The sequence below is a fragment of the Diadema antillarum genome, unplaced genomic scaffold (genome assembly GCF_040938485.1).
Source record: "Diadema antillarum isolate AM-2024a unplaced genomic scaffold, OU_Dant_1.0 seq00000376_RagTag, whole genome shotgun sequence".
Lineage (NCBI taxonomy): Eukaryota > Metazoa > Echinodermata > Echinoidea > Diadematoida > Diadematidae > Diadema > Diadema antillarum.
In genome coordinates this window covers 569,358-589,285 of record NW_027271375.1, presented here as the reverse complement: position 1 = coordinate 589,285, position 19,928 = coordinate 569,358, and the positions used below count along the sequence as shown (strand labels likewise).

The following is a 19,928-nucleotide window of genomic DNA, read 5'->3' as shown; positions in this document are numbered from 1 at the left end:
TTCTATGATAAATTTGCTCTCAGCCAATCAGAAGCAAGAATTTCAGTAGATTATGATAACTATCGCAACTTGTTATTGATAACAAGTTTTATGAAACGGGACCCTGATCTCAGCGATGCCTTGCGTCTCCTGGAGACCAGTACCCATTCTCCACAATGTACCTATACGTCTCTATCTTCTTGCATATCCACGAAGGGGGCTCCCATTTCAGTAAAACCAGTGAGTGTATACAGGGTAAGCTCTGGATGCCATTGCGCATGACCTGAATTCGTCAATCCCTGTTTGGATCACTTTTGAGCAGAGACCTTTGGAAAGACTAGTTTCGGCACAGCTCCGAGTTGACACTTAAATCCACTCTCAACATTCTAAATATACGCTTTAAGTGCGAAATGTCAAGTACTTTCCCGATTGGAGATACTTCTTGTACACAACGCTAAGTTTTCTTCCATTAACATCGCAGTCATGTGCACTTGACCCAGAGACAGCTCTGGATGACCACAAGGCGTCATGCTATAAAAATTCTATTCCATTCCATTTTCAATTTGATTTTAGTCATAAAGGATTAACCTCAAGTCAAATAAAAATGAAAAGTTCTAATCCTGTCAGACAAAACAGGAAAGCTTCCGGAAAGTAAAGTTTCCATATTGAGTGTGTACTAAACAATAACATTGTTGGTCATAAACGCACGTGCAAATTAAACAAGGCGAGAATGTCAGCATGGCACAGTTCTCCTGTTGAGCCGTACACAAATCTTCAATATGTATTTTATTGAAATACAATGTATAATGAAAAAAAAAACCACAACTATATCTTATCCTGATGTGTATCAAATTATTTTACTTGTGTCGTAATAACTGAATAATAATAACTTGTAGGAAAAAGGGTTTGTCTATATGGTTGCTAAATTGTCAACCTTATAAAATGTTTTGTAGATAGGCTACTTTATATCTTTGTGATCAAAGCAATGATGGGAGAGTTGTGAGGTGGTATGATTGTAGCGCATTATTGTTGCGTCTAGAAATATGACTGGTGTGGTTGCAAGAATATCGGTTTCGTGAAAAACACATGGGTATGTTTAGGCGACCACAGTTCTCATTTAGGTCCTATTTTGATAAAGCTTCTCCAATTCTGTTTCTTGAGTTTACTGCGGGCCTACTTATTACAGACAACTCCAACATAGAGTGGATTAACATATGACAATCAACAGTTAGATACAATACTTCTTTATCGAAAAACATCACTGTGTATCACTTCCGCTACAGTATAGCACTTTTGAAATGTGGAACAGTAATCTCGCTGCGGACCGACTTCCCATTTGCGGCAATAAAAGTCGTTTTCTCAGGTGTCTGTTAATCCGAAAATAAAACAAGGTTCGGTGTTATTCCGAAGGTCCGTTATTACGAAACACAAAAAGTCCATACAACTAAAATGTTCATTAATCCGATATTGAAATTGGGTTTGTTAATCCGAGCATTTGTTGCGTTATTCCGAAGGTTGGTTGATTCGAAAATGAAATAAGTTCATCATTCCGAAGGCTCGCTAATTTGAAAATGAAAAGTAAGGTGCATACGAACCAACCTTATCACATTTTCAGATTAACGTATACCTCCGGAATAAGGAGCCTTATTTCATTTTGGCGGCGACCATTACTCCAGCCAACAGCGCCCCCGTTAATCCCGGGTGGGCGTCCCTTTAAAGTGTAAATCCCCAAACTGGAATTGTGTGTGCGTCGTATTCAGGTACCAGAGTTGTTTCGCGGAGCAAGCAGTTTAACCTAGATGTGGTCTAGGTAAGTGCCCTCGCCTAGTTTGTATCTTAAACTCATTGAAAAGTATATTTCATGCTAGTGAGAAAAAGTTTCTTTCAGAAAAACTTGAAGTACGTCAGTGTACGTGTACACATGTCGACGCGACAGTCACATAGTAAAACAAGGTGATCGTAATAAAAGGTGGGTCCCACACTTTATTACAATCGCTCTGTTTTGGATATCTCAGCCATTTCAAAACCAATTTTCATCAAATAAACGTTGAATTCCTCATGAAATTACATGTTCTTTCATATTTCATAACAGGTTTCTCATTATCTCACCACAAAATGTTAGAAACTTGAAATTAGGTCTCAACCAAAACTATACGATCCCTATATAGCGCTGGCGAATGTCGCGCTTGTGGAGAAAGTATTACATTAGCCCTCTACGTTTTATGCTTTACATTTTAACATGTCTTTTTGACAAAGTGTCCAAAAGCATTACATTTGAGTATGGTAAAGAAGCGCGAGAAGGAAGCCAAAGATCGAATAATGTACCACCACTTTCCTCCAGCATTTCTTTCTCATCTCTTCCTTTTCTTTTTCTTCTTCTTCTCCTCTTCCTAAATCATCAAGATCAGTTTCCAAGTTCACAAAGAAAAGTTTAAGGGGAACTCCAAACCAGTGAAAAGTTAATCTGAAAAGAAAGAGCAAAATTTTACAAGCATAACTGTGAAAATTTCTTCAAAATCATATCAAAATTAGGAAAGTTATTTATTGAAAAGTTTTGCCTTTTTCTTTTCACAAAAACAGTTCCTGAACAGTCAGTATGAATATGCAAATAATGTAGTGAGTTTATATGTAATAGCCACAAAGCTTGCCATATAGTTTTTGCAGAATACCTTGAAACTTTCAGTTTTTTTTCCAAATGTTATTAGGCCAGTCTTAAATTGTGTTATATCTGACTGATTATTATTTTGAAGTTATTCAGTAAAAAGAAAAGAATTTTTTTCTACCTGATCAATGGAAAATTGTAAGGTGATGACATCATAGGCTCACTCATTTGCATACGTGTAGTTACATCAACTGTTTGAGAACTGCTTTGCAGAAATTAGCAAAATCTTTAAAATGTCATAACTTCCTTAGTTTTAATAAAATTTTGATCATACAGTGTTTTCACTGTTGTGCTAACATTTTACTCTATCTCTTTGTTCTCAGACTAACATATAACTGTCCGGGAATTTCCCTCTAAATCTTAGAGTTTGACCACACATGCCTTTATTTATTTGAATATATCGGCACTTAGATCCCCATGACCTGTCGATCTGTGTACAATAGGGCAACACCATTATTGTATCAATGATTGAATCACAGAAATGTCATCTGGACTAAAACTAAAGCATATTGTCAAAAATTTGTCAATCTGTCAATACCATTTCAAATATTAGGTGAGGAAGCCGTATCTTGGAATATTTCTGTTTTCTTGTCTTATATTCAATACATTTAGAAAGATTGGGAATACTCTGCGAGTACATGTTGTACAAGGAAAGTGAGAGAATCTCTTCAAAACTGGTGAATTTCTTTAGTTCTGAATAATTGGCAGAAAATTGACTTTTGTTCTCACCACAATTATGAGTTTATGAGTTTGTTATCAGCCTCCGCATATTGCATTATGCGTGCATGTTTTTGTTTTGTTTGTTTGTGTGTGTGTGTGTGTGTGTGTGTGTGCATAATGACATGATTTTAACTGTCTAATGTCATGTCAGTGGTAATAACCTAAAGCCCATCAGCTTGTGGTACAATTATAAGCAATGTGACAACTTAAAACCAAATGCAACACCAACCACAAAAAGATCACACAGTTGCACTGAGATTTACAGTTTGTTCAGACTTTTCACTTTATTACAAAACTTGTAATATTTACAAAGAAAGCAGAGTGCATCTGACCACATGCCAGAATCTCTAGTTACATGAGGCTGGTGCCATGACAAGACTGCATTAGCAACACCAGTGAGAATACACGTACCAAGTAGAACTGTTGCCCAATGCTTGGTTCTGATGCTGACCACTTGCACTACCACACATATTTGTTGGTACACATACATGTAATGTATGTTGTGATATGGTACATTGTTCATCCAGGCCAATTTAGTGTGAGTTCAGTATCACACTCTTACCATTTTCTTTCTTTCTTTTCAACCACTTAGCTTGTGTTGAGAAATCCACCCACAAATTATTCCAGAGCTCTGTCTTCACTGGCAAAGATATGACTTGATTGATTGGACTACAGGGAGAATGTTCCTTATGGGTTTTAATTCTGTTCTGTCCGACTCTGGTCAAATACAGACGGACAAAATGAAAAAAACAAAAAAAAAAAAAAACCCAATGAAGTATGGGGCCAAGACTCAGCAGCATTTGACATGTTTTCACCCCTTGCTCCTTGTCTGTTTGTTTGACAAAGAAATAGAAGTTTTGTCTATTTTTTGGTACAGTGCACTCCCGTTATAACGAACACGGTTATAACGAAATTCCGGTTACAACAAAGTAAAAATACAGGCTGAAACATTATCTGCTCTATGTGTTTTTATTGTTTTTATTGTTTTTATCGTTTATCTGTTCGGTGATGACGAAATTTCGTTATAACGAAAGAAAACTGCCGGTCCCGAGGATTTCGTTATAATGGCAGTCCACTTTACATGTACATCTTCAGGGAATGGACAAGTCCTCAACTATATCAGGACATCAGCATTTTATGTAGGACTTGTAGCTTTCACAACTCAACCATCAAAATCAATCAATCTGCACTAGGTTTGCAGTAAACTACATTGGCTACAAGTCATAAACCTTAACTTACACAAAATCATAAAAAAACAAAACTGAACCTTGACATAAAGAGGTCAGATACAACAAATCCTCTTATAACAAGTTGTATTTGCAGGTCCTAACTTGGTATAAAGTATTTCTTTAGTCTTGTACCCTGATACATGTATGTGAGAAACATGATGTAACAAGGTACACTGTAATTGTCAGATCCTTGATATAGTGAAGTTCCCTTTGCACCTTAAAGAGTGCATTCAAAACATTTAAGATTTTGTGCAGTCATTAACTTCAGTATATTTTTTATCTCTTATGGAATGATTCTAAAATAGTCTATGATATTGAATACAGCACTTAATTAACACTGAAAGCTGAAATCATTTAATCGTTCATTCATTATCTGGTCTCAAGAAAAATCTACTGAAAACAGTGATACTGTATATATGTACTTGAATTTGTGACATTATTTAACTGAAAACCAACATTAAAAAGGCCTCAACTCTTGTGCATCAAAACTTGACTAGACTGAATTGACAGGTCAATGCAATGTACACAATTATGTTGGCCTGTAACTAATCAGGGAATAGCTTTCCATTTGGGGATAGTGAGAAAATAAGTTACCTCGGGTCATTTCTTCCATCTTTTTAAATAATATCCGCCCAACCCTTCCCATCCATTGTTGCTTCTGAAAACATCCTTCTTGAAACCTCAATAGTGAACCTCCAGAGCCATTTTCTTTGCAAACTGATCCAGAAGAATGGTTCTTGCTTGCTGGAAATTATTAGAACATAAAAGGAAAAAAAAAGGAATTTAAAGATATAGAAACATGAATATATAGATAGGAAGGAAAATATATGGACAGACAGACAGATAGATAGATAGATAGATAGATAGATAGATAGATAGGTAGGTAGACAAACAGAGAAAGAGTGGAGTGGAAGAGAGGGGAGCGCTATGACTTGGGTGGGCCTCCCCGTCCGCCCTTCTTGCCATCGCCACGGCCACCACCCCGACCACCACCGCGCCCAAATGCACCTGCAGAGGAGAAACAAAGAAAGAACAAGATGGAGTTGAGGATTACCACCTGCTTAACTCTTTCATTACACCTAATGACATGTTTGTATGCAATGTCAATGTCATTTGGAACCTGCCGGTCCCATGAGGGTTAAAGCCAGTGGCTGTCTGACTTCTCCTGTTGACCTGTTGAAAGAGAAGCCTACGGTGTCATGTGTTGACACTTTTATATCACTAGGAGGGGCATATCTTCCAAGAATGCCCATTTTCTGAACATTTTATCATGGAGCTACACTTATCTCCATGATTTTAGGATTACTGTGACTTGTAATGCTCGCATCTGCTGAGGAGAGTTACAAGCAAGAGTCACTGGTGGTAAATTTTATATTCATACATATTCAGGAAGTATATAAAAAAAGGTGAGGTGAACACACTACGGAAATTGAAGGGACATTTGGTCTGTAATTGAACCATCACTTCTTTAGACTGAAAAAAAAAAATGTTCTCAGAATTTTGCCATGCTTTACCAGACATGTTATACACAGTCCAAAACAAGCAGAAATATATTTCTAAGGTTTTTATTTCATCATGTTTGATTACATAAAGGGGACCTATCTCCATGATTTTAGGATTACTGTGACTTGTAATGCTCGCATCTGCTGAGGAGAGTTACAAGCAAGAGTCACTGGTGGTAAATTTTATATTCATACATATTCAGGAAGTATATAAAAAAAGGTGAGGTGAACACACTACGGAAATTGAAGGGACATTTGGTCTGTAATTGAACCATCACTTCTTTAGACTGAAAAAAAAAAATGTTCTCAGAATTTTGCCATGCTTTACCAGACATGTTATACACAGTCCAAAACAAGCAGAAATATATTTCTAAGGTTTTTATTTCATCATGTTTGATTACATAAAGGGGACACACACACGCACACACACACACACACACTCAAATACAGGAACACAATGACAAAAAGTGAACATTGATATAGAGCTGTATATGACATTTTGATTGTGTTTCCTGGAAATGTCTCAGAGCATTTATGATGTAACGTAAACAAGTGAGGGGACTGCACTACACAAGTCAATTTTCCTTTCCATCAAGTTCTTAATGAAACAAGAAGCATTCCTACTGATCACATGATACTATGTTACAAGAAATATACCATAGTCTTGATGCTTGTGTTATCCATGTATATTGTTTGGAAATGAAAACTGTACATTGTTTGGAAATGAAAATAAAAAAGGAATGACTGAATTAATTAACATGACTTTATAAAAAAAAATGATACAGCATTTGCTTTCTTTCTATTTCTGCATCCTCTTCATGCCACACAGAGATGGCACAAACTCCCTCCCCCCCCCCCCCCCCCCACCAGCTGTCCAGAAATTTAGAGGCTACCACACCCAGAAGAATACTCGCTCCTGACAGGCAGAGGGATAACTGTCTGCTCCAAGAGACATACTTCGGTATTGACGGGGGATGCAATGTGATCATGACTAATTTTACCCTTTATCCGCAGCAGAGATTCGTAATGTCTACATACATCAAGGTGGCATCCGGGCATGATCAAAACATGTCAATTTAGACCCCTTTTTACATCAGCAAAATAAGCCGAAATTCTGCTCCACATTGAACTGAGTATGGTGTACAGTAGCCTTGGAATAATATCAATGGAATGAAAACGACAGATCAAAATACATGTATGATGAATAGAATTATACAAACAAGAAAGTATCATGACCGAATATGAATGACGGTGACAAGGAATGCAATGAGTACAACAACTACACTCCTCGAATATTTCAGAAACACTTGAAATTATCTTCTCGACAAGAGCTGAAGAAGATTCTTGTGCTCACTTGTGAGGGTAAATGCACAGAGATGCCAAAAAGCACAAATCTTGAAGAGTGGTCCATAAGGGTAGGGTTTACTGAAATAATTTTCTGACACATGCAGCCATGAGGACCTGAGTGTTCCACAGCCACTTTCACACCAAAATAAAATGAAATCAATCTGATGATTTCACACTGAACAAGTCTACTGAGGCTCTCATGAGGGTTTCTCTAAAAACTACCACTGATTTCATAAGCACAACCATTGCTGTCAAAATTGATGACAGAAATCAGTAGATCCAATTAGTATACCACTGCACTACCAGGGCTGGATTTTCAAAGGCGAACTCTTCCCCAATTGGTGTGAACTGGGTCTGGGACCAGAAATGGGACCAGGAAAGTGCAAGTTGAGGGGCGAAAATATGGCAGGGGTGTGGAGCTGAGAGACAACAAGGGCTTTGGAGAGAGTTATTGGAGCAATTACTCATGGGGGCTTGTCCAGATCAACGTAAGCAGGAAAGGATTTCCACTGTCGGTCTCTCTCATTTTTTTTTCCTTTTTTTGCCTCCCCTTCCCCTCCTGACTTCGACACCAACAAATTGTCGCCAGCAGCCACTCAGAATCTGGTACAAGCGTCTGGTCCACAGAGGCAGGATGTGGACAGAAATGACCAAAAGACTGCGCCCCCTGTTTGTTAATCAAACAACTGGAGACTGGGGGTGAGCCCAGGTCAAGACGTGGCCCTAGGGGGAAGGAATGCCGGAGATGGATCTTAGCATTGACTGAGGGTGTAAGGGAGGTGGCGAGCGGGTGGCTGAGGACCACAGGAAATAAACTGTTTAGGTCCTTGTTCTGTCCCTGCCCAGTCTGGTGGGGTTGTCGGGGATGAAGTGTCTGAGGAACTTGGATGGATGTAAAGCCCCAAGTCATGTGTCATTCTGACAGCCACAAAAGGGTTGGGTGAGGGGTGACCAATGGCAACCAAAGTTTACACTTGGTCAAGAGATTCGGGGGAGGGGAGATGGAGACAGAAGTAGTGAGGGGGAAGGGGAGGAGAAAGAAAGAGAAAGGGGAGATAGCAGGAGACATGAAGAATGACAGAGGGTGGACAGGGTTAGCAAATGACATTTCTTGACCTTCTTTGATGATTCTGTTTTAGAATGATTTTTCCCTGAAGACTTTACACTTACAGTATGTCTGAGATGTTAGGATGGGTGGATACAATAAAGTATAAAATACTTCTCTCTGAAAACATGGACCACTAAATGGTGCTCCAGTACAATGCACGATTCTGCAGATAGCATGTCAAAATTTCACTGAGTAGCTGAATGTCATGAATATTCATTATAGACAGAGCCACGAATATCCCTTCAAACTATTACAAACTTCCATTTTGGATGCACTGTGCTTCCCCCTTGAGTTTAAACATGGACCCTACCGCAAGGTAGGGTCCATGGTTTAAATATGGTGCCATTTAAGGAAGTTCCTGGGGGGGGGGGTGGATACAAGCCTGTCTCCTCTATTCATTGAAATGTCACTGTTAGATTCCTAGAATTAGTGCATATCAGATTAAAGGGACTGTACAGTACTGGTTGAGGTAGGGATTCATGTTTTGAACATTCCTAAGTGAGATAATGAAAAGCCTCTTATGAAATATGAAAGAGCATGTAATTTTAAGAAGGATTCAATGTTTATTTGATGAAAATTGGTTTTCAAATGACTGAGATGTCCAAAAAAGTGCTAATAATAAAAGGCGACATGCCCCAACTTTATTAGTATCTCTTTGTTTAACCTTGTTTTTGGATATCTGAGCCATTTCAAAACCGATTTTCATCGAACAAACTGTTGATACCCCTTAGAACTGCATGCTCTTTGACATCTCATAGAGTGGTTTCTGAATATCTCACAAAATGTTAAAAGCTAAATCTTCACCTCGACCAGAACTGTACACACCCTTTAATCTGTCCTAAAATCTGAGTGGCAAGATATTGAACCTATCACTATTCTTCATTTATTTCCTACTTTTGCTGTTAGAATTCAAACTGCTTATTCCTATATACACAGTTGTTGTTTCAACATTTTAAACACACAGTGACCTTCAAATGAAAAAAAAAATATTTCCAATGCTGTCACCTTTCACTGAAATAGGTTCATGATGTATTCTGTTTATAGAGATGAAAAGCCATGATACAACTAGTACATTTGTCCTCCAATCTCTTTAATACATGTGTAAAGAAATTTGAAAAGTTGCTAAAGAAACAACTCTTCATTGTTGCTACTTCAAGATAGTAATAACGATTTTTTGTTTTAAAGAATAAAGAAAATATGGTACTAGACCATCAAAATTCTTGCATCTTGTTTCCAATTAAGTAACAATTATGTACAATCAAGAAGTGAAGAAAATCTTCCATATATTTCAAATGCAAAACATATAATAAAATGCCACAACGCATCCCAGCCTACAGCATCTAAATCACAATTTATTCTGCATATCATTTTAACCAAAATGATAATTTTATAAAATCAAGGAAACAGTCTGCCTGTTCAGACACCTTTGTCTTCTGTTTGACATTTTCCACTCACATGACGAATGTGATGAACATATCAGATGGAGAGTTCATTTTCTGTTTCTTTTTAAAAAAAAGAAATTAATGTACTCTTATTCAGATATGACAAGTAATCTGCAACTAAACTCCCAAGGGAACATGGCACCCATGTTGGAGGAGCTTCTGAATAATCCATGGAAATTGCCCAGCAAATCTACGTCGTCAGAGAACTGGGGCAGGGATAATCCGTATGTTATGAATCTGAACAGATGCAAGTCTGGAGCACCAACAAACACAGAGAATTCCGATATCCTCTTTCCTAAGAAAAAAAAAAAAGCCCAAATAGAAACCTGAAAACTTGGCTTGCCAAACAACATATAAAGAGAACAGATTTTTAGTTTATGTTTTTTTGTTTTTTGTTTTCTTAAATTGAAAGAGGATATGATTAAGTGCTTAATGTGCTTATCTGTTATGTCAACAGGTGATCATAAATGTTAGAAGAATAAGATATCTGTATCAATGTATTTGATGAATTGTGATATTGCAGATAAAATGAATTTATTTTCATTCAGGAATGATGCATAACTCTTTAATAACAACTTAGCTGACAACTGCACTTAACATCCAATTTTAGCCCTAGAATTGGAACAGTAATATCAGTGAGATTGGCTAGGCTTTGCACTGAATCTATGCCACTTTCCAATGACCTGCAATATGAAAATAAGCAAAAACTGCACATACTAATATACAAATTGCTGCATTCTTTACAAATTCCTCACTATAAATACACGCATGAATTAAAACAACAAGCACAACTTTTTTTTTTTTTAAGGAGCAAGAAATATTCAGGAAAGAATGTAACTGTCACAAAGTTTATCTGATGGCTCTTATCTACACAGAGATATTGCCTGTACAACACATTCTTTGTTGTCTTTTCTTTTTCATATGATTGCAACTGATAATATTCTGCTTTGATTTCATAGAGCATTTTTTTTTTTTAAATCCTGTTGGTATTCTGAATATACACTGGATGCATTTCATAAAACATTTTCATTTCCACAGCTATGTTTATCAATGGTCACAAAGTACAGTACCTTGGCATCGCGATATGCCATATATACACACACATTTATACTGTTCGAATGTATTGAAAACATGAGACAATGGCAACCACATGGTATACATATTGAATTACTGCACAACAATGCCATAATAATATGAATTAAAGGATAATTAAAGCAGTAATAATGTTTGAGGAGCTGCTTAAAAGCTAGCAAAATCTGATTGTGTAATCCTTGGGGTATGATTGCTTTCAGACTTTGAGAGTGAAGACATGAAGTGGTCACATATAAGCTGCTTTCTCATATATTTGTTACCGTTTTTATTTTTGGGTCTTACGTGTATTTGCAAGTGTTCACACACATACACACACACACACACACACACACACACACACACACAATTCAACTGCAAATGAGGCGCTTCGAACTTCCAGATTGCCCATGCCTGAACAATGACCAGACAGGAACGTGACCCTGGACACTCAAGTGTGCGGAACTAGTGTGGCGAGTTGCATTATGGATTAAAAAGAAAAAGAATGGTTTATGTGCATGCCATTCACACACATAGTGCGGGTCTAATCATCACGAGAATTACAAGAAAAAAAAAATCAAGTTTTACAACAGTTTGATAAATATTAAATGCCAATCACGAGAGTGAACCATTTTTTCCCATCCACACACGAGAATTGATTGTTTTGCATCCCACTGCAAAAAATGAATTAAAAAAAACCCCATCCATTTCTGGTGCGTGAGAACAGGACTATCATGCCACTTACTACACTCCATCACTCTTACATCAGATCATGGACTTAAGTGCATTTACTCTCTAGTCTCTTCCAGCCCACCTCTAGTCACTGGGATAACTATTTGCCCCCCCCCCCCCATGATGAAGGGGAAGGGGGTTATACCAGCAACGAGTGGATATGAGCATAATATTATGATGCATCTTGCGAAATTTTATGAGGTTTCATTTGTTTTGTTGCTATATATACATATATTATATTGATGTCCTTCCCATTTAAATGAAACTCGAAGACACAGTGAGGTCAAAGGTTGCACGAGGAAATTCAATATCACAGTCTCTCATTGTGATACACCCTCCCCCTTCAACTAAATTAAGATCAATCACGGCTTAAGTTTCACACATGACAGATGATAGGCAACAGGTACAAATGAGGGCCATGACCCTACATTTATTGGCAGATGCTTTGAGTGCAAAACAAGTCTTTTCTACAATACGTAAACACTGAGAAGATTGTATGACTATGATGACACCTTGAAACACATACCAGACCTTGAAACTGATTAAAAAACTGCCTTTTATTGATGTATAAACGCACTGATTATTCAGCGTTATAGGGTAATGGGCATGATAAAAATCATACATAATCAGGTGGGATTCAAATCCACAACCACCTCATTGGTAGACAAGCATCATATCAGGAGTTCGTGGGTTCAAATCCCACCCAAGAATGTATGCCCATAATTTTTATCCTGGCTACTACTCTACTAAGACTGAATAATCAGTGCTTATTTACATCGGTGAAGGGCAATTTGTTCAACAGTGCACTAAAAGCAACTTGATACAAGAATCATTCATTTGAATGAAAATGCCAGCCTGTTATGAACTCCTACCTAAGATCAATTTAATTCAACTAACTTACTGCTGGAGAATTCACAAATGAAACCCAAAGCTATCACACAAGAAAAGCTTACAAGCACATATTAGTATAGTAACACAAATCTCTAAAAGGGATAAACTTTCAAAGAAACCCTACCATTTCAAAGCAACTGGACGATGGCTTAAGCATTGAAAGGAAATAAAGTTCAAAGTATTAAAATTCCCTTTTCCAAAGCCTTGGGCAGAACCATCTCTAAATCTGGCATTTGTTAAATTAAGTTGCCTATCAGCAGAGCAAAGGGTTTCTTTTCTTTCATTTTTCTTCTTTTTCTTTTTAACTGCAAGAGACCACTGACTGCCTTTAATGCCATGTGGTGGGAAGCTGGCCAAACATGTGATACAACTTAATTTCAATTTATCTCAGCTATGAGATAGCCTCTGGGCCCAGTGACTGGGTTTGAGGGGGAATATAATTGGATAAGCCTTGAACTTGTGCAAGTTTCAGAGATCTGACAGGCTCATTCCCTGAAACAGAGAGAAATATGCAGTTGCAAGGGTGTAAATGGTAGATCAACAATGAAATTTTGGTATTGCCAATAGGATTGAAACAGAAAACGACAATTTGTTTACAATCTATCGCTTTGATAATTCTTAGAAGTTTTACCATGCCAAAAGCACGTTTCTAGATGATGCCCTTGGTGTCATAGGTGAAGAAGTAAGAAGAACGTGCATTAAAAGTTCAAATGACATCTCATCCAAAGCAAGCAATATCATATTCCCTTCATGACAGAAAACATGCTTCACACAAGAAACAATCTACAATCTTCATGGTCTTCATCTACAGATGGCTGAAAAATGTCCCCCCAAAATACTAGAAAATGACTGTATCAGACCTCCCATTCTTTCTAACTGAAAAATATGGATGATTTGGCAGAAAAGTAAGAAAAAAGGGGTAGTTTCCATAAGAGTGTGTAGTAAAATTATAGAGAAAAACAAGGAAAATTTTACCGAAACAAGAGCTGGAAATAGTAAAAATTCAGAATGGTTGGGATGTTTGAATGTGTGCAGTCACCATAAGAACTGAAATGCTCATGTTTGTTGCTGAATAGTTGCTGCCAGGGAAAATGCGATGATAGAAGTCTGTAATTGACGACGATAATGATAGGTGCTATTTAGATAATAATGATACCAAGAATAATAGTGATGATAATAGCATTGCTAACAATCTACTCATGATAATGACAACAGTAAAATTGATATCAACATCAATAATAACTGATGGCATTAACAACAATGATGAAAACATTAATTAACAAATCCATAAATGATATTAATTCTTCCAAATCTCCATCCTATTATGACACTTCTGGCATTAACAATGACTCTCAATCCTCAAATGAGATTACCAAATAATACTACCAGGTGATCAAGTAGTAAGGAAGGTACTTAAACAGAATGAAACCCTGATAAGCATCAAATGTTGTGAGCAAGCAAGGGTTGACAGCCACAGGAAGTGCCTCTCCCGACCTGCTGCTGAGAGATGGCTCTCCAGTTTGGACTTCAATTAGACCCTCCCGCTGTCCCGACAAATTAAACTGATATCGACTGGGCCTTGGTATGGCCCTGACGAAATGCAGCTAAGCAGAGACAATTTAACAACCTTCAAAGCTATTAATTTTCATGGAATGTAAATGGGACTCAAACATTCAATTTGGAGTACAGGATACAAACTATAATAGCTAACCAATCCTTACAGGTTTCTGCATACATTTCTCACCTTGGGAGGAAACTTTCAATTTAGATTAAAAGCCATCAGACGAAATAGTAAAGCAATGCAATTAACTTCCTTGCACATATAATGAAATACAATGTACACACTATTTACACAATGTTCATATCTTCTATGCATATATATAAAATCTATCATAATGGAACTTCTTCACAGAGAGAACCATGCAGTCTTGCATAGATTTCATTGAAACGCAACCAACTGATCAAGAAAGCAACCACAATTCACTGCCTGTGAGACCCACACATCACTAGGAAGTCCAGACTGCTGTTGTCCCACCGACATGACCGAAGTCTCTGTTGGGTTGAGTGATACAAATGCCTACCGGTACCCCCAAAATCCTCGCCCTACGACTCCACTAATCATAGATTGTCACAACGTCCCATTTACAATGGATTCCCTTCTGGCATTGGGTTTTACCCTCTTACACAGCCCAACACCTCTCAAGTTTCTGATACACAACTTTAATAATATTCCCATGTTCCTGCCTCCCTCCTCCTCCTCTTCCTAAAAAAAAAAAAAAAAAAAAAAAAAAAGAGAGAGAAAAAAATCTCTCCTTCTTTTATCTTGCTTTCATGTTCTTTCTGTCTTCTCTTTCATTTTCTTGGCAAAGCAGGAGGAAGTGCCTTTGTTACTATACAATGTTTGTGAAAACATTCAGCAGACGTGGCAGAATGATGAGAATAAGTGTAAGCTACTTGGGCAGGACAAAGGAGCAAATTTAAAGTCGGTAGCATTTTAAAGTCCCTACCAGTATTTCTCACAAAATGAGAATCAACTAAAAACATTGTAAAATTCAAATGAATATTTGTTAAACTTATCCAGAAGATGAACATATTAAATATCTGTGAGGAAACATTCTTTACTTTTCATTTTAACTGATAGTAGCATAGATGATCAAAGTTGCAAACCAATTTTGAAGGTGGTAAAGAAAGATGTTGCTTTGTCTTGTCACATAAACCTAATACAAAGTAGGCATTCTTTTCAATTTTCATGACCTTTACTTCCATTGTGACTTGAATCTTACATATAGTATGTATCATCCCAATCTCATGAATGGATGGAAACTTGAAAGGTAATACTTCAACTTTTAGTTTAAAACAATTTTTTTTTCATGTAATTTTTTTCTAAAAATGGGAACGTCATTACAGAAATGGCCTTTAAACTTTTTTAATCTTCTTAGGGCTTGGGGGAAAATATAGTATTGTAGGCAAGGGTGGTCTTTTGGAGTGACAACACAATAATCTTCATTCCCTCTAGCCCCACCCTCCTCACCCCCACCCCCCTCCCCGAATTACAAGAAGGGAGTAGTATAAATGGTCTTACAATCAAAGGAGAAGAATATGTTGCAGGGGTGAGCTCTATGAAAACTTAACCCCCAGAAGATGAAGAAGTTAGCTTGTGTGAAGACACTGAAATTTATGCCATACCCAGAATGCAGAATTCATTATTATGAAAACAATTATGTAACATCCACTTGAATGCTACATAGTTGCGTATAACAGTCAATGTAGCTTAATGGCTTTCTTCTTTTGGTTGCCGCATTGACTGCATTTTTCTATGTCAGCAGGCGATGTTCATTATTCTGAAGGTTTGTTAATCCGAAAATTGAATGAGGTTTATTTTTCCGAAGGTTAATCATTCCAAAACATATTCGTTGTACCTATCATGTACATGTATGTTAATTTGAAAATGACATAGGGTTCCTCAAATGTGAATACTTGTAGCATTATTCTGAAAGTTCACTTTCTGATGGTTTGGTAATCTGAAAATGAAATATGGTTTGTTGATCTGAAAATGAAATAAGATTTGTAAATACAAAAATGAAAAGAAGGTTCATACAAGTGAAGCTTTGAAATTACAAATCTTATTTTATATTTAGAATAACAAACCTTTTTTTTTTTCATTTTTGGACAAACGAACCTTTGGAATAACAAAACCTTTGAAATTATGATCTGTAACTGATATTAACGAACATGTTGACACCGATGTTGGTCAGAGATACAGGATGTGGCATCAGGTACTCCAATCTGGATGCCTCAGCTTAGTCGTAATGTAGTAGTCAAGTCATCAACCATATGTCCCAGTCACATTAATGCTCACTGTCCGCCATTGTGACCAAAACTGGACGGGAGGTAAAAAGTTTCCCGCATGGTCTGCGTCCAAGCTACAGATAGTTACGTTTCCTTACAGATAGTTACATTTAGTTACGGTTACTTGCGTAAGTCTGCATCCGTGGTGACTCCCTGCAAAATGTTGACAATTTCAAATTTTCACAGGCTTGGTGCTATAATTTTTGTGTTTCACTACAGTTGCAGGCAGTTATGTCTACTTAAGACCTTGCAGATGCCTGCATCTGTGCTGCGTCCACTTATCCCCATCCACGACGGACGTAACTCAGCATAAGTGGCTGTATGACTGGGGCTTAACTTCATACAGGTGTCCGACTGGTCGTCTAACTCTAAGTCACTGCAGTCGGACAAAACCTGACTCCAGTCGTCACCTGTCTTATGATGAAGATCTCATATCATATTCTCTTCATATTGTCTTTCTTTGACTGGGAAGGTCCGGGGCCAGGCCTGATATAAAAGCTCATTGACCATGAAATGTGGTTGTGTAGCAAAGGAGCATTCTTATGATATGAGCTTCTGTGTGGCGGACCTGAGCTGAGAAGAACAGGGCCGCTGAGATCGGCCAACCTTGACTGCTGGGGAGTCCCTAGAATTGAAACAACGTGGCAATAGTTGCCAAAAGTTGCAGAGCTGATCGATCACGACCACCTACTAAAAGACTAAATGGGTAGCCACCATCCAATGGATCACAGAACTCCACGCACCTGCAAAGTCCTTGCACCTGAAAATAGCCATTAACATGGTGAGTATGTCACAAGAATCTATTAAGATTGTCAATGCAATATGTGCTTGATGAAGTACAAGAAAAAGATGTCACAAAACAAATCCACTTTGTTTAACTCTGTAATCACATCTGTATTGTGGCTAATACTGATCAATTGTACTTTCTCAAATTGTGTCAAGCCTAATACTTTCTTGTGAGTACTTCGAACCTCCAGATGCAGAAATACATTGTATGCAATAATGACCACACAAATGACCAATTGACAAACTTGCCTTCACAAACAGCACCTGAATATAGAAATTGCAAGTGAAAATTCAAAGGAATTTCTCTCTACAGAACCTGTACATGGTTTGGATTTAGGAAATTCTGACATATTATGTCCAAATGCTATCAACGCACTGAATTCGGTAAAGACTAGTTAGCCTTGCAAATATGGGCTCACAAATTGCCTTTAACCCTACCATAACCAAAGTCAAGGATATCATGTACGGCAGCAATGGGAATCTAGCGACAGTGGCTCTAACAAGATTAAGTTACGCATCGTCTTTGAACTCGGGGACCGGGTCACATTTGGCATTCATTTCAAACAACAATCACACAGATTTTTGTGATGTAAATCAGACGGCGGAGGCAGCCAAAATTGGCCCCCGTTCAATGATGAGGTAATCTGATTTTGTAAATTTGCTGAGATCGGCAAGCCCATGAGATTACCAGGGCATACACTGGAACTCTTCATATTTTGTAAATTTTTGCTTGCTAAGTTGAGCAAGTGGATAAATGGATACATGTCACCTTTTGCCTATTAAAGGGATGTACAGTATTGGTGGAGATGAAAATTGGTCTTGTAACTTTTTGCGAGATACCAAGAAAACACTTATTTTATAGTACAGAGCATACCATTTTAAGAGGAATTCAAAGTTTATTTGATTAACATTAGGTTTAGAATGACTGAATCATCCAAAAACAAAGTCAAACAAAGTGATCGTAATAAAGTGTGGGTCCCACACTTTATTAGAATCGCTCTTTTTTGGACATCTCAGCAATTTCAAAACCAATTTTCATCATATAAACATTGAATTCCTCATAGAATCACATGCTCTTTCATATTTCATGAGAGGTTTTTCATTATCTCACTAAAAATGTTAAAAACCTGAAATTAGGTCTCAACCAAAACTATACGATCCCTTTAAACCTCTCTTTTTCTTATAAGGGGACACAAACTTAGAAAGTATCAATTTCTACGCTATTTTCTCCCTTTTTATGGCCAGTGGATAATTTAGCTATTACATGTTGCTTGCTGTCAGTTGACATGTTTCGGTTTAAATCGCAAAATAAATGTATTGTTTGAATTCATGACAATACTTCAACAGCATGTGTCAGGCTAACCTTGTGCGAGAAATTGATGCATCATCATATCCACATGAACACAAAAAGAGCAATGACAACTCTTGCCTTCATTATTTTTAAATAAAATGTAGAGATATTTGTCTGCAACACTTGGACATGTTAATGATAAATTGAGAAAATGTACACTGAATGACATCAAGACTAAAATTACAAACACACACACACACACATACACACACACACACATAAACACACAAACATAAATATTTATACACAAAACACCTAATCCTGAAAAAGCCAATTCCTGTGGCTGATTTTTTGTGTGTTCTTTACAAGAATGAATATCATCATGCAGAAATGCTGACAAACAGTAAGAATCACCTTAGGATGTTTGAGACCCTTTTCTCTCAAAATGACCGATCATTCTGTGATTGACCATTGTTCTCACATCACAACAACTCTGTAACGAGCTTTGCTACAGTATTCACTCTGGGTCTCAAGCACTGACAGCCAATTTAGCACTTCAGCTCTTGATGAGAAAAGAAGGGTAACCATGGAAACAAGTACGAAAAACCTGTCCAAGAGTCACTTTAATGGGATTCTCAAACCCTTGATGGAAGCACAGAAGAATTACAGTCTATAGTAAAAATTACATAAGAGTTTTTTACCAGGGTATATTTTCAGATTATGCAATGAATCTTGTATACTAATGTAAAGATGGCATTTGATGAGCAGAAGCATTTTCCCTTTCATATAACATCTATTGTTCAGTAGCTTTACATCAGCCTTTATAGTCCTAGAGACATTGCCACTTTAAATACATATATAAGTCTTTTGTTTGGCTTTGTTTTTGCTGGTACTTTCTTTTTTTTATTCTGAGTGGAAAAAAAATGAAAAAGGGGTGAGAGAATTATATTACATGTTTCTTACTGATGAAACAGTTAGAGTATTCCATGGCACACATATAAACCATTTCAATTACTAGAATATGACGTCTGCTTCAATTAGGGGGTAAATGCCCAGAAGAAAACAAGAAAGAGGATATGGCTGTTCTGTTTCCACTGGGCAAGTGCAGGGTGGTTTTTATGAATCACAGAAATTCCATTTACCATATGAGAATCACTCTAAACCCTCCCCTTCCCCCACAAAAAAACCAAACAAGCACTAAAGAAAACTGAAATCAAGTCAGGTCAAGAACAAATCATGGAACAAAAAGAAAACAAAAGTCTTAATGAAAAATACTTTTTACTAATTGCAATCATTCATGCCTGCTCAAACAATCAAAATGT

General features: G+C 37.2%; 1 protein-coding gene across 1 annotated transcript in view; it reads right to left on the bottom strand.

The window, feature by feature from the left end:
- Positions 1 to 4,372: 4,372 nt before the first annotated feature.
- Positions 4,373 to 19,928, bottom strand: part of LOC139731512 (U6 snRNA-associated Sm-like protein LSm4) — a 45,963-nt gene continuing 30,407 nt past the window's right edge. Inside the window, exon 5 of the mRNA XM_071642396.1 lies at positions 4,373 to 5,598. Coding sequence (XP_071498497.1) covers positions 5,516 to 5,598 — 83 coding nt within the window. The 3' untranslated portion in view covers positions 4,373 to 5,515. The remainder of the gene's footprint in view (positions 5,599 to 19,928) is intronic.